Raw genomic sequence first — 14,344 nt, 5'->3', positions numbered from 1 at the left:
CTGGGATAAATTACTTCAGAACTGATTTTATATGGCTAATACATATTAAGCATACAGAAATATACACACTAAATTACATTAAAACATTTTTTTTTCTGGTTGAGAAACATCCAGTTTGTGATTAGTGTAATACCTAAAAGGGCAATACGGTCTTTGGAAGAATGTGTAGATAGATTGTGTAAAAGAGCAGACAAGTAATTGCTGAGTTTTACACAAATAGATGGATTGTAGGAGCAATTTGCTGTTGTTCAAGCCACAGCAAATAAAAATCAGTGGTTAAGTAGACTGATTTAAGAGAAAAGACTGAAATGTAATGACCAAGCAAACAAGGAATGGAGAGGAAGACTACTATAATCTGCATGCCTGAAATATCTGTAAGCATTTAGAGAAAATATGACTTATTTAGCATTACCACAAATTTGATCTCCTATCAGGAAAATGTTCTTTATTAGGTGAAAGCAACCTCTTACCATATTACATCAAGAACAAAAAAATACATACATAGAGGCTGTAAAGCACAGCCTAGTGTCAATTAATGGAAACCTAAAATAGGCTGTAGGCTGTCACTCACTAGCATATGGAAATGCTGAGTCTCTTCAACGCCCCTCAGCGTGAGTGCGCATTGCACAGTCACTAAATTGTTAGATCTAACCTATTCTTTTTTTTCTTTTGTTTTCTTCCGCAACAATATCCAAATTATAGGAGAGGAGACTTCCCAAGTGCTCCATTCAGCAAGCCCAATCCCACACAAGCTCTAAAATATTTCCCCTTCCCCGGTGTGGTGACATGCACACTGCATGCAGACTGACAACTACCTCCTCCAGTTAGAACATATAATCATCAATACCCTTCTGAGCTCATTGAAAATGTGACTAACTCGAGCCTCAGCTCATACATTGTCAAATCCCACTTGGTGAGTCTTGTTCCTGTTCCAGCTGGAGATTGGCCCACGCTGGAATTTGGGAATCTAGTTTGCACGTTCCAAAACTGAACAAAAAGACTCGGACTCATTTCTAGCCTTAGTCTCCTAAACTGCAGTCATGTCTGTAAGTAAAATGCTGAAACACTAGTTGTCTGGGAAAAATAAATGAGTGATGATTTTAAGAGAGATGCTGTGGCTACTCAGTGCAGTAGCTTCCAGCTTTTTGGTGCTGTTCCCAGAAATGCTTCAACCATGGTGAGGAGCTCAATTCTCTAATTAAAAAAAAAAATTGTATCAAATATTTTTCAGCTTTACACTCTCAAATTAAAGCTTAAAAACCTCCAAGGAAGGAAAGGAGGCCAGATTGGAGGGGGAGGAGGTGAGAGGAAGGAAGCGGGTGGAGAAAACCACTATATTCCCAAGATGCAAGGAAAGTTGAAAAGTAGAAGAAAAAATATATTAAATCAGTGTAAACTAAGAGGTAAGTTTAAGGCATTTTTTTACATTGAATGTATGTTTTGTTGGGGTATTTGTAGCAGTAAAATTCTGTATACTTTAAAAACATTTAAAATACATTAAAGTGAGGTAATTGCTTTTGTTGCAATTTCTTCTGCTATAAGCTTGATCTATATTTTTATTAAGACCTATCAAAGGATGTGTTGTGCTGGGATTTTGCTACTTTTCTGCTGTTGCTGGTTAAAACCGTCTATTACCTCACCAATGACCTGCATGAAGTGAAGTAACATCCCATGGCAGCAGGCAGGGTGTTTTGTTGTAGAGCTCAGCTGCGAAAGTTAATTGTTTATGGAGATTTAATGGGCATCGTGCTCCTACTTACCTACCTCACTGTAATTCAGTAGTGTGTTGGTGTAGCTTAGGAAAAGAGCCTCTGAAGTAATAGATTTTGGTATAGTTAGGAAGATAGTTGACCTGTGTTCTTAACTTGAGGTCAGAGCAGTGTCTTACATTGTTTATTAGTGTTGTTGCTGTTATTGCTACTTGGTGTGCTGCCTATACAGGGGTTGTGTAAGTTAAGTTTTGATCAGAGACCACATGCCAGCAGCTGAACAGTAAAGTCTGGTGCACTTAAAAGCTCATTTATTTTACTGGGATGTTTGTTGCTATACTGCCAGGAGCCTGCCAGAGATGCAACGGAATAAAAATATTGCTGATTAATGCGACTGTGCTTTTGTTGTAACACCATGTGATACTGAAGACTTTGTCACAGATGAGTTTAGAAAGGAAGGGAACAGAAGTCTGGAAAAAGTAGAGGCAGGTGTAAGGAGGTTCTGCATAGCTAATTCAGCTGGGCAGAGTGGGGAGGCAGAGATATTCCTGCAGCCCTCAGTACTTACTGCATATATAGACCAGGTTATTTGCAGCATTTTTGTCTCTGAATGTTGGGAACACGGTAGAGCAAGTGTGTGACAGCTGCCGTAATGGGAGAGACCAGAGGTCTCAGTAGTTGATGGTGAAGAACAGCAATACAGGTGAGGGGGTTTGTAGGGAGTGCTGCCGCCACCCTCTCTGATCCTTGTCCAGCTTCTGCCGTGTCTGGTCCTCTCAGGCTGGAGGTCATCCTGTGTTTAAAAGCTTCTGATGTCTCAATGCTTCATGAATTTATCCAGTCTTGGTTTCTAACCTGTTTACATTATTGATTTCAACAACTTGTTATGGAAATGGGTTCTATAAATTAATCACATTGTCTTTGTTTTAAACCTCCTGTTTGAGGATTTTACAGATTGTGTTTTTACTGTGAAAAGCAAATAGTATGTCTCACAGAGATGCTTATCACTGCCACCTTAAGCTTTCTAATTATAGGCTGAAAAGTTACGGTCTGCTTAAGATTCCCCTCTATTTCATATGTCTGGTCATCCTTGTCCCTCTCTGTACATTTTCTAGCTATGCTATATTTCTTCAGTGATTCAGATGAAAATGTTAGTGGTTTGCTGCCTTCTGAAGACACATATGTCTAATGACTATCTCCCCTTGCTTGCTCTCACCATTTAGCCTTCTTTAACTTTTCTAAATTTTTTTCAGAGTTGAACTGAATGCTTAAATATTTCTACAGATAGCAGTTACATAAATATATGCATGGCAGCTGTGCACTTCAAGATGAATATATTATGGATGAAGAGCTTGAATTCCACAGTATTTGTACTATTTTTATTCAGGCACATCCTGAGAATTTAGTATCAAATGGCCTAATTCTGCTCTGACACTAAAGCCAGTGAATTAAACCAGAAACTCCTACCAGACTCCATAGGATCAGGACTGGTCCTGCCTGTTAGAGAACACAGCTCGACACCACTTTCAGAAATGTTATGAATTGTGCATGAAGCTAGATATTAAGAAGCGCAATCTTTTATCTTTTGTAGGAGAGGAAACTTGGGAGAGAGGCAACCACAGTTGCTTAGTGGATGTGATTGTAGGATTGAGGAGAGCTAGAAGATGGTGATGGCTGAGCAACAAGAGCTGGGAGGAGTAGGCAGGGAGAGCTGGCTGGCAGCCGAAGAGCAAGGGGAGTGAGAACGGAGCCCGGCAGGCAGGCAGGCAGCAGCTGCAGTTGCGGACCCCCGAGGGTGGCGGGGGTGCCGCTACATTAGTCAGATACTCTGATGTCAGAATTTCTTCAGACATCTAAAAGGCCTTGGACACCTATGAAGGTGAATGGGAATTTGGCATCCAAAGGCAGCTGTGCCATTTTCAGCCTTGAGGTGACCCAACATAAATAAAGGGCAGTTGTGGTGGTTTGACCCTGGTTGGACTCCAGGTGCCCACCAAAGCTGCTCTATCACTCCCCTCCTCAGCTGGACAGCGGAGAGAAAATATAACAAAAGGCTTGTGGGTCAAGATGAGGACAGGGAGAGATCACTCACCAATTACCATCATGGGCAACACAGACTCGACTTGGGGGAAAAAGAATTAATTTAATTTATTACCAATCAAATCAGAGTAGGATAATAAGAAATAAAAAGTAAATTTTAAACCCACCTTCCCCCCACCCCTCCCTTTTTCCTGGGCTTAACTTTACTCTGGATTTCTCTGCCTCCTCCCCTCGAGTGGCACAGGGGGATGGGGAACGGGGGTTGTGGTCAGTTCATCACACCTTGTCCCTGCCTCCTTCCTCCTCAGGGAAGGACTCCTCACACTCCTCCCCTGCTCCAGCATAGGGTCCCTCCCACAGGAGACAGTCCTCCACGAGCTTCTCCAACGTGAGTCCTTCCCATGGGCTGCAGTTCTTCATGAACTGCTCCAGCGTGGGTCCCTTCCACGGGTCCACAGGTCCTACCAGGAGCCTGCTCCATTATGGGCTTTCCACGGGGTCACAGCCTCCTTCAGGCACATCCACCTGCTCTGGCATGGGTTCTCCCCAGGCTGCAGGTGGATATCTGCTCCACCGTGGACCCCCATGGGCTGCAGGGGCACAGCTGCCTCACCAGGGGCTGTAGGGGAATTTCTGCTCTGGCACCTGGAGCACCTCCTGCCCCTCCTTCTTCACTGACCTTGGTGTCTGCAGAGTCGTTCCTCTCACATATTCTCACTCCTCTCTTCAGGTGCAATTCCTCTTGCGGAGATTTCCCCCCTCCCTCCTTAAATACGTTATCCCAGAGGCACTACCACTGTCACTGATGGGCTTGGCCTTGGCCAGCAGTGGTCCATCTTGGAGCCAGCTGGCATTGGCTCTATCGGATATAGGGGAAGCTTCGGGCATCTACTTACAGAAGCCACCCCTGTAGCCCCCTTGCTACCAAAACCTTGCCACGCAAACCCAATACAGCAAGGTGGAAATCATGCTTAAGGACAGACTAGACAGCTGCTGACTCCAGCGGTCTTTTTTTTTTTTTTTTCTGTATAGATTAATGGAAAGCATTTTCTCCAGACGTTTGGAAACCATGACCTATATTTTAAACAGTCTTAAATAAATAATTAATATGGCTATTTAATCACAACTCCATCACCAGACAAAATTATCCAACCAAGGAATTAATCATAATGATATTCTTCCCAGTACCTAGCATACGTTCTTGTTCTCTCCCTTCTGCGGATGTTTTGAACAGTAAGGGATCCCTTTTAAGTTGATACAGTTTAGTATGGGACTAGAAGAAAAAAAAAAATGTTTAAAAGAGGTTGTATATAGAAATATAGCAAATTACCTGGTTTGGACATTGTCTTAAAGTCAGATGCCTTTGTTCATTTTTAATGCAACAGAATAGAAGTAGGAGCACAATCCAGGTTGCTGAAAACTCCATATGTGAAAATGAACCATTTACTTGGAAACTAGCGGCAGCCCGTACAAGTTGATGTGTTGGTATTATCTATCATTTACCAGGTGTGTTGCATCAGCTTCACTTCACAATGGATGTAAGATGTAGAGTGCTGTGAAGAAATTCAGGCTGGCATTAATAAAGCTATGCATGGCAGCACTTCAGGAAGAAAAGCTGCCTCTTATACTGCTTATTTGAGGATCTATTCAAACGTGCAGAGTGAATCTAGCAAACTAATAGCAAACTGGAGTAAGAAACAACAAATGCACTCTTCTATCGTGTGTCACTATAAGCCTTGCTATATCCTCTGACTTCCCTCTCTAGACAGGCAATACCTCTCTGTCTTACACGGGACAAGTCTTAACAATGCTTCAACACTTCCTTCACCACGGTGTTCACCCAGCTGCAGCTGGATCAGATTGAATGGAAACAAAATGTCATCAGCAATTGAAGGACTCTGACATAAGTTTTGCCAACAGTTCTGCTGGTAACTGGAAATACTAAAGGCTTTCTCACTGCATGATATCTCCCTTTGCCAAATTCTGTCCCTTTCCCTTCTCCCAGGTCATGCCAGCAGTGCATCTTCTCCCTCTTACTGTGTGTGACATGTCCCTTGCATTAAGCATCCCTAGATGCCTAATTTTTTCACTTTCCACACAGTCTGTATTCCTCCATGGTCACTAGAGTTAGAAAATAAAAAAATGTGCATGATGGCAGAGAAAAAGACTGAAGACAAATACTTTTCCTTTTAGAAAGTGATCCAGACAGGCAGAGGATGACTCCAGTGTTTGCTCCCCACCTCTGCCATGCAGAAGGTGTAGTAGATAACACTTCATCCACAGTAGAAAAGTTTAAATGCTCAGTAGATTGGAGAAAGCAAAGCATAATTTCTTGCTATCTTCTTCCTTCTGTGGTGCTCCAGCCAAAAAAAAAGGAAAGATCCTCTATCCTCCACAATCATTGCTATCCCTGTGGGGAATGCCTCCCTCTCCTGAGGCTCTTCCCCTTTACCCAGTAGTGTCTTTCTGGTCAAGGACACTGTGTGAGTTTGGCTCTGTAGTCACAGAAGCTGTTATAAACACACGAAATTCTGAATGTGAACTTTATCCCCTTGCTTTTCATCACTGCTGTGAACACAGAGATAAAAGCAGGTCCCTTTAACATGTTCATTTTAATTTCTGAAGACATTATTTAAATATTACTGTATAACAAAGTGTAGGAGAAGTGTCCAGATTTTTTTTCTCGTCCTCGCATTTTGAGAAGCGTCTTTCAATGAAAATCCCACACATGGTTCCCTGTTCTGGCAGTGCTCGGGCACAATGTGTTCCACTGTTGGGTCTGCTTTGCTTCCTGGCTATAGGACTTTTTCTTTTTACTTGAAAGAGTGTAAAGTTAGAGTAGAAGGGGAAGCAAGAAGTGCTGAAAACTGTTTACTACCTCTTAGAAGGCTAATAATAATTTTTATTTTTACAGAATAAATATTTCTGAAGTCAGGCAAGAAGCCTTAACACAAAATTTGAGATGAGCTTTGCCGTATTTCTCAGCAGAGGAAATAACAAGTGTTTTAAATAATAGCTTTCATGTGTCCAAGAAGGGTTAAACATTTAGATATACACTGACTTCCAGATTTTGGGGAAATGTATTGTTATTTTATGTGTTTCGGATGCTCTAACTCACCTATCAATATTAAATGACTAATAACAAACATCTATCCTGACTGTTTTGGCCATTCAAGATGTAAGGAAAGGGAATTTTCCTCATGCCCAGTGCTCTCATGAGCTCTTATGAGCTATACATGGACAGGAAGGTGATTGGCACTATAAGCTGAACAAACAGGTAGGAAAAGAAGGATCTGGATGAAGTTCTGTTTCTTAATTCGCATATGACATCTGTGCTCAGATATGGATAGAAGGAATTTGCTCTTGGTTTAAATCAGTGAAGCAGTATTGGTTGCCTGGAATAAGTAAGGAGTTGACTTTTGGGATCGCTTCCTTCCCCTTCAGTGTAGCTAAGCATGCTCAGGTAGGCCAGAAGAAACCGCAAACTGCTTCTGCAAAAGTAAACTGTGTAGTGAAGCAGGAGAAAAATATTTTGATGGAAAAACAGCTTATGCACTATTCTTTTAGTCTTCTATAAATGTAATAATAAAGCAGTACGGAAATACCTTTCTGACCATGCAGTGACCTCTAAACCCTATGTACAAAACTGGGTTATTTCGAACACTGGCCAATTGTCTCACTCCAGAGTGGCATTCAGTAAGAGAAGGATTAGCCAAGAAAAGAAGGTGGACTGAATCTTCAGTTAATAACCATCTTTAAAAGAAAACAAGTAGTGGATATAAGCTTGCTATATTATTACCATCTTTATTTAAAGAAATTGCCTAGACTGGAAAAGTTGTTTCCATGCCAACATTTGCCCCAGAAAGCTGCCTTGGGAATGCAATGATAGCACCAACTTTGGCATAGGGTAAAGTCTAAGATTATCAGGCAAGAAATACTGTACTGATCTCCAGTGTCAAAGGCATCTTTGAGCTCCTAGCTGTTCAGTTCTCTTCTGGGAACACAGTCATGATTTGAGAGCTTTGGTTTCAGCTGGAATAGAGTTAATTTTCTTCCTAGTAGCAGGCATAGTGCTGTGGTTTGGATTTAGGATGAGAACAATGCTGATAACTCACTGAGGTCTTAGTTGTTGCTAGGTAGTGCTTACACTAGTCAAGGACTTTTTCAGCTTCCCATGCTCTGCCAGGTGCACAAGAAGCTGGGAGGGGGCACAGCCAGGAGAGCTGACCCAAACTGGCCAAAGGGATATTCCATACCATATGATGTCATTCCATACCATATGATGTCATTCCATACCATATAAACTGGGGAGAGTTTGCCAGGGGGCAGCGATTGCTGCTAATGAGCTGGCTGGGCATTGATCAGCAGGTGGTGAGCAATTGCATTGTGCATCACTTGTTTTGTATATTCTTTTATTGTTGTTATTATTATTTTCTCTTCCTCTGCTGTCCTAATAAACTGTCTTTATCTCAACCCACGGGTTTTTTTCTTTTTTTCCAATTCTCTCCCCATCCCCCTGGGGAGGGAGGGTGAGCAAACGGCTGTGTGGCACTTAGTTGCCAACAGGGGTTAAACCATGACAGCTTTTATGCTGGGAGTGCATGTTCAGCAGATGCTTTAAAGTGGAATTATTTCATAGAGTCACAGAAATAGTTGTGTTTGGAAGGCATCCCTGCAGATTTTCCAGTCAAAGCCCACTTGCTTGAAGCAGGGTCCTGAGTGGGTTGCCCACATCACTGTCCATGTCAGTTGGGTTTTGTTTGTCTCCAGCAATGGGGACTCCAAAATCTCTCTGGGCAATATACTCCAGTGTGTGACCAGCCTCACAGTGAAAAGGTTTTGTCTAATTTTACAGTGGAATTTCCTGTATTTCAATTTGTGGCCATTGCCTCTTGTCCTGTCACTTGATACCACTGAGAAGAGTATAACAGAGGGACAGTTATTAATTTGTAAACTGTAGAAAACTCTATTACTAATGAAACAGAGGAACATATAAGAAATCAAATTATTATTATTGTCGTTACTCTATTCTTTACTCTAAATCTGGATCAATAGTTTCTAAAAAAAAAAAGAAAAAAGAGCAGACTGGAATTGGTAGAAAGCAGATGTGAGGAAAAATCTGAACTTGAAGATTTGCTTACCTCTCTGTGCCTTTGCAAAGAGGGGTCAAATAAATCCTTCACTTTCAAAGTGCTCTCTGAACAAGTTCAATGTGTCCAGGTTGCTCAATTGAATTCAATGCCATTCTAAACCAACTAACTTACAAGACTGAAAATCAGGTACTGTGTAATTTTGGATGACAGCAGTATTTCTCCTTTGTTCCAGAATAATTTAGGAGCTGGATTGTCCCAGTAGCTTTGTTAGAGTTGTAGCAATTGCCTATATCACCATGCTTTGGTCAGTAATATAACTTGCTGCAAGAGGGTTAAGTTCTCTTTCTGTCTTGGAAGTAAGTACAGAAGATGAAGATCTAGGGCAAAAGCCTTCAGGTGTCGCTTATGACCCAGGAAGTTATCCCCATCGTGATCCAGGCTGGTATTTAGAGGAAAGCATGAAGGCAACCACAGTGCATTATTTGCACAATCTTAATGCTTATAAATGAGTGAAGATTTTGACTGTCTTCTGGTGCCCATTCATAATACGTGTTTTACTATTCAGAATCACATTTGTTATTCTCAACAATAACCTCTTTTTCCACCATCTATTATGAAGAACAGCCAACAGTTTTTGTTAGTGTAATTCATAGGGTTAGGTGATTTTACAGGGCTATGTATAGTGCAAAGGATAAATATCCAGCACGGTTTATTTCATTGCTGTGAGCATTTTAGCAGCTGCCAGTCTTTTCATCAGAGTAGTGCTGAATAATACTCCACATACGTGGATGGCTTGTAGCCATTATATCATAATCCAGTGATCAATAAGTATAAAAGCACATATATGAGTGGGTTTGTTCTCTATAAGAAACTCCTTAATTTAACAGATTAATAATTTATTTATTATTCGAAGACGAATTTAAGATAATCCCATGCTCACACAATGGGGTGAAGATAGACAATAGCCAGTATTTATTCCAGGTAGCTTTCAGAGCTTTGCTTAAGGTGGCAGAGGTAATAGCCAATTTCTGTTGTCTCCCTTTAGTGTATCTGAGAGAGATTTACCTCTGTCACTCCCCAGTGGCTGTAGAGGGAGGGAATATTTCCATCTTCCATCTTATGGAAATGCTCAAGGTTAGGTGGAAAGAACTGAAATTCTGTAAGAAACCAATATTCTTGATAACTGCGTTAACAGAGATACTCATGTCACTCTACAAAACTTTCGGAATAGAGAGATGCGGTTGAGTTGTGCAATTTTAACTACAAAAAGATCTATTCCTATGGTTGTAATTCCACTGAATGTTAACACTGTCCTGATCTCAGGTGTAAGGAAAGTTAGTGTTCTGCTCTGTTTGACAGCAATTTAGAGTGGCGAAGGTGTGAAAGGCAACAGGCAGAAATCTCTGGAAACTAAAATGGTTTAAGGTTTTAAGATTTATCTGTTGTTGCAATACCACTACCACCACAAATGATAAAATTAATTTTTCTCTGGTAACTATTAATACTTTATAAAACTTTAAACTTTATTACTTTCCCAAAGTAAGGGAAGATGAGGCACTCTCTTCCTTTATAAGGATTGGTTTTGCTTGATTTTTAGGCACATGAGTCTTTTGATCTTGAAGTTTTCTCTTTCACTACACTGCACAAGTGATGCTTCATAATTGTGTTCATCCTGTTTTCCTGAACATAATTTTTCTGTCATTGTGCTACTGCCAGTGAGTATAATAGAAGTTCTTTCCGTGTATGTCTTTGTTTGACTGATAAATTATTTGGGTAATACAAATGAGATCACAAGGAAATTTTTTGATATTTTTGTGTATTTATCTTTGCAGGTGTACATGTATTAATGTCAGATATGTTCTGACTCATTCACATCTATTCTGAAAAGCTTGCTTCCTGATTTAAATCTATATTGATATATATCAATGCTGCAAAATGGCAGCAAAATGTTATTTTGAGCTGTTTTACAAAGCCAAGCATCTAAAATGATTGAATTATATAAAATTATCAGAAATGAATTATATGAATACGTCTACTAAAATAATTTGAATTGCATGTCTTTGCATGGGAACACATTTTTCTGAGTCTGTCTGTCATATGGAATTGCTGAGCAACAGTTTATGATGGCCTATAAGCTATTGCATACTCATATGGAAGCACTGACTCCAAGTATGAATGCAATCAAATACAAAGGGCCTGGAAATTAAATGTTCTTTTGTCAAAATAAATGCTAAACCCCATGCTAAAGACCCAAAGGCATGATGGCAAGGGCTGATATATCATACTAAGGCTCATTTCTATAGACTATAGTATCCCGTGTTCATTCTGGGGTAACTTGCAGCTTACTGAAACTTTTGAACTTTGGTAAAGTAAATGGGTTAAGAGGATAAGCTAAAAAATAAGACCGTATTCCTTTCCTGATTTTCTGAGGAGTATCTTTACATCATTTTTTAGTTATGGTTGTCACAACTAGACAGGTCTTTTTAATTTTTTATACAGTATGTTTTAAGTCTGTAATAGTAAACAACATTTTGCTTTCCCTCCCTCCTGCCATTAACATCTTCAATTTTTTTCCTAAACTGCAAAGCTAATTTTCTCGCAGGTGAACATTTCCCACTGGTTCCTTTATAGACGGACTTTTGCAAGATAAAAATGTCTGTGGGAACAAAAGAAGGGCTCATTCTAGCTGTAAAAGAATAGGAATTATCTGTGAGAGTGGGAAGCTTCAACATGGTTTTTTTTTTTTTCCAGTGTATTTTAGCATATTTTGCTAAAAAGCATATGCTTCAAATGTGAGAGCCCAAAACCAGTCATGTGACAGAAACTTGAAAGAACAGTAAAAGCTGTCAAAGCTAGCAAAACTGTATGAAGTATACTTTTAAGCATAAGATGAAGAGTTCATTCTTTTCATGCTCTCTCAACAGTTTAGGCATGTCCTTGCTGGTCTACTCTTTAGAATTTTTACTCTATATTGGTGCAAAAATGGCAGTAGAAGACCACTGGAACGTAATGGTTAGTAAACAACTTTTAATTCTGACATTTGCCATCTTTCCTTCCAATCTTACCAGCATTTGACTAGAACAATTGGCATAACCAGGGTATAGCTTAAAAATACCGTCATTGTAAAATATTCTTTAAAACAACTCCAAATAAAGAAGATGTCTATCGTAGACATAAACCAACTATTTCCAAGAGAGATTGCAAGCATGCAGTAGAGGGCTGACTAATAGGATCGGTAGATAATATAAGCACTTAGGTTCAATGCTTCCAGATTTCTTGTGAAAATATAGACATACGGAAAGTAGGCAAAAGAATTCAGAATAAGGTTTTAAATAAAATCAAACCAAAGATGTATTACTGCATATGCTGTATAAGCATAGATGCTACTGGGAAAACAATTACTTCAGCATTGTGGGTTCAGTCAGTCAATGGATATTCTAGACAGTAAACCAGTGGAGTCTGTCATTGAGAGCTCATTATGAAACAATTTCAGAGGTTAGATGTAAAAACTTGTCATATGAGTTTAAGTGAAGAATAACTATTAACTTTTCAATATTAATCAAAAGCACAAAGGCTATGTTTAGGTTTTCTAATGTTTATGAATAAATGGCATTTTTATTCGTTATCATTCCTAAACAGCAGTGTAACAATTCAAGCAATAATTACAAAATGTTGATGACACTTCCTGAATACTGAACTGATCCTACAGGATTGCATATATTTTCTCTGAAAGAACGATAGGCTCATCAGTCTCTAAGGAAAATGTATGCTGAGAATATGAAGATATGAGCTGACCAGTGGTGGAGCTTCAGAGATTAGGGGGACTTGATTTCAAAGGAGATAGACCAGCTGTGAATCTCATCATTCACAGCTCAGAGAATACTTAAATCATCTAACCTCTCTCACAGCACTGCAGGAATTGTCACCCTGGTATCTTTTCATAATGCTTTATACAGTTTATGCAAATGCATTTAAAGACTTCTATAATTTTATATGGAAATTATTCTAAGTCCAATAAATTTCACTGCTAGGTATGGCTTCCTAATAATCTTAAATTAATCTTAGCTCAGCTTCTCCAAACAAACAAAAAAGGGGGCAAACAAACAAACTAAAAAAGAGCAAATAAAAAATATCGGTAGACAAGTGACCTCTTACCTCCAATTAAAAAAATTGAGGCACAACTTCATTGTTACACCTGCATGTACATTATTTTTCTTAGAAGCACTGGCGCAAAGTTGAAAAGATTGATTCACTTTTATTTGTAATAATGGTCCAGAAAAGGATGCCTTTTTTTGGAAAATATGTGCCCGTATCTTTCAGTGTAGCAGAATGTCACTGTACTCACTTCTGTGGGTTGGTGCTCTTGTGTTCTCATGCATCCAGTGTGGTGTCTGTCCTATTAATAGTCTTACAGTTGTCTTATGGTTTACGGTTACCAAGACAAAAATTTTTGTTTATTAATGGCAATATGCACTTTCCAGTTCTCTAAAATTTCTAATATTCTGTGTCAGGCTTCCTTACAGTAACCAATTATCTTTGATGTGTAACTTTATCCAATGTTTCTTGAAAAATGCATACTGTCCACATCACTCTCTTATCTATCACAGCAGCATTATTTTCTATCAACTTAGTTATGCAAGACATTCCTATTATACAATCATACTGGCTGACTCTAATGGAATTAAGCTTTGCTTAGTGCTCCCTTGCCAGTTGCAAAAAAATTGTTGTCCACATGTATTAAAAAATGTTAAGCTAGCTGGTGATTATATATTTTACCCTATCTCATGACTTATTTGAATAGTGGGCTGTGGTCTCAACTTTTTCGTTCTTCAGGAGCTGGTTCTGCCATCACAGAATATTGACTGTGAAAGCTCAGTAAGTGCTTTGCTAATTGGAAAGCATTAGTAAGCAAATCACACTCATGTACTTAAATGACAGAAACACAGGAAGAAAACAGCAAATTTCAGAGAGTGCAAGAGAGTAGTCTAAAATTCAGAAGAAAATTGACAGTGTTAATCAGAAAACTACAAGAATGCTAAAGAAAATTAACTTTATGATGTGGTAAATATCAAACCTTCAAAAACAAGGTCCCGGAGGCTTGGAGAAGTTAAAAAAAATACTGCTCCCCCCCCCCCCCCCCCCCCCCCCAAGAAGTGGGAGGGTTATGTTTGTGTCCTGGTTTCAGCTGGAATAGAGTTAATTTTCTTCCTAGTAGCAGGCATAGTGCTGTGCTTTGGATTTAGTATGAGAAGAATGTTGATAACACACTGATGTTTTAGTTGTTGCTGAGTACTGCTTATGCTGGCCAAGGACTTTTCAGCTTCCCATGCTCTGCCAGGTGCACAAGAGACTGGGAGGGGGCACAGCCAGGACAGCTGACCCAAACTGACCACAGGGATATTCCATACCATATGATGTCATTCCATACCATATAAACTGTGGGGGGTTGGCCAGGGGGCAGCAATCGCTGCTCGGGAACTGTCTGGGTATCGGTCGGTGGGT

The 14,344-nt window shown here is 39.7% G+C and overlaps 1 protein-coding gene across 1 annotated transcript in view; it reads left to right on the top strand.

Annotated features, from left to right (window-relative positions):
• Positions 1–1,237: 1,237 nt before the first annotated feature.
• DLGAP2 (DLG associated protein 2) overlaps positions 1,238–14,344 on the top strand; it is a 325,523-nt gene continuing 312,416 nt past the window's right edge. Inside the window, 1 exon segment of the mRNA XM_075706970.1 lies at positions 1,238–1,403. Within this exon segment, the coding sequence (XP_075563085.1) occupies positions 1,346–1,403 (58 nt within the window). The 5' untranslated portion in view covers positions 1,238–1,345.

Source organism: Pelecanus crispus, chromosome 3 (genome assembly GCF_030463565.1).
Source record: "Pelecanus crispus isolate bPelCri1 chromosome 3, bPelCri1.pri, whole genome shotgun sequence".
NCBI lineage: Eukaryota > Metazoa > Chordata > Aves > Pelecaniformes > Pelecanidae > Pelecanus > Pelecanus crispus.
This window is presented reverse-complemented; position numbering and strand designations above follow the sequence as displayed.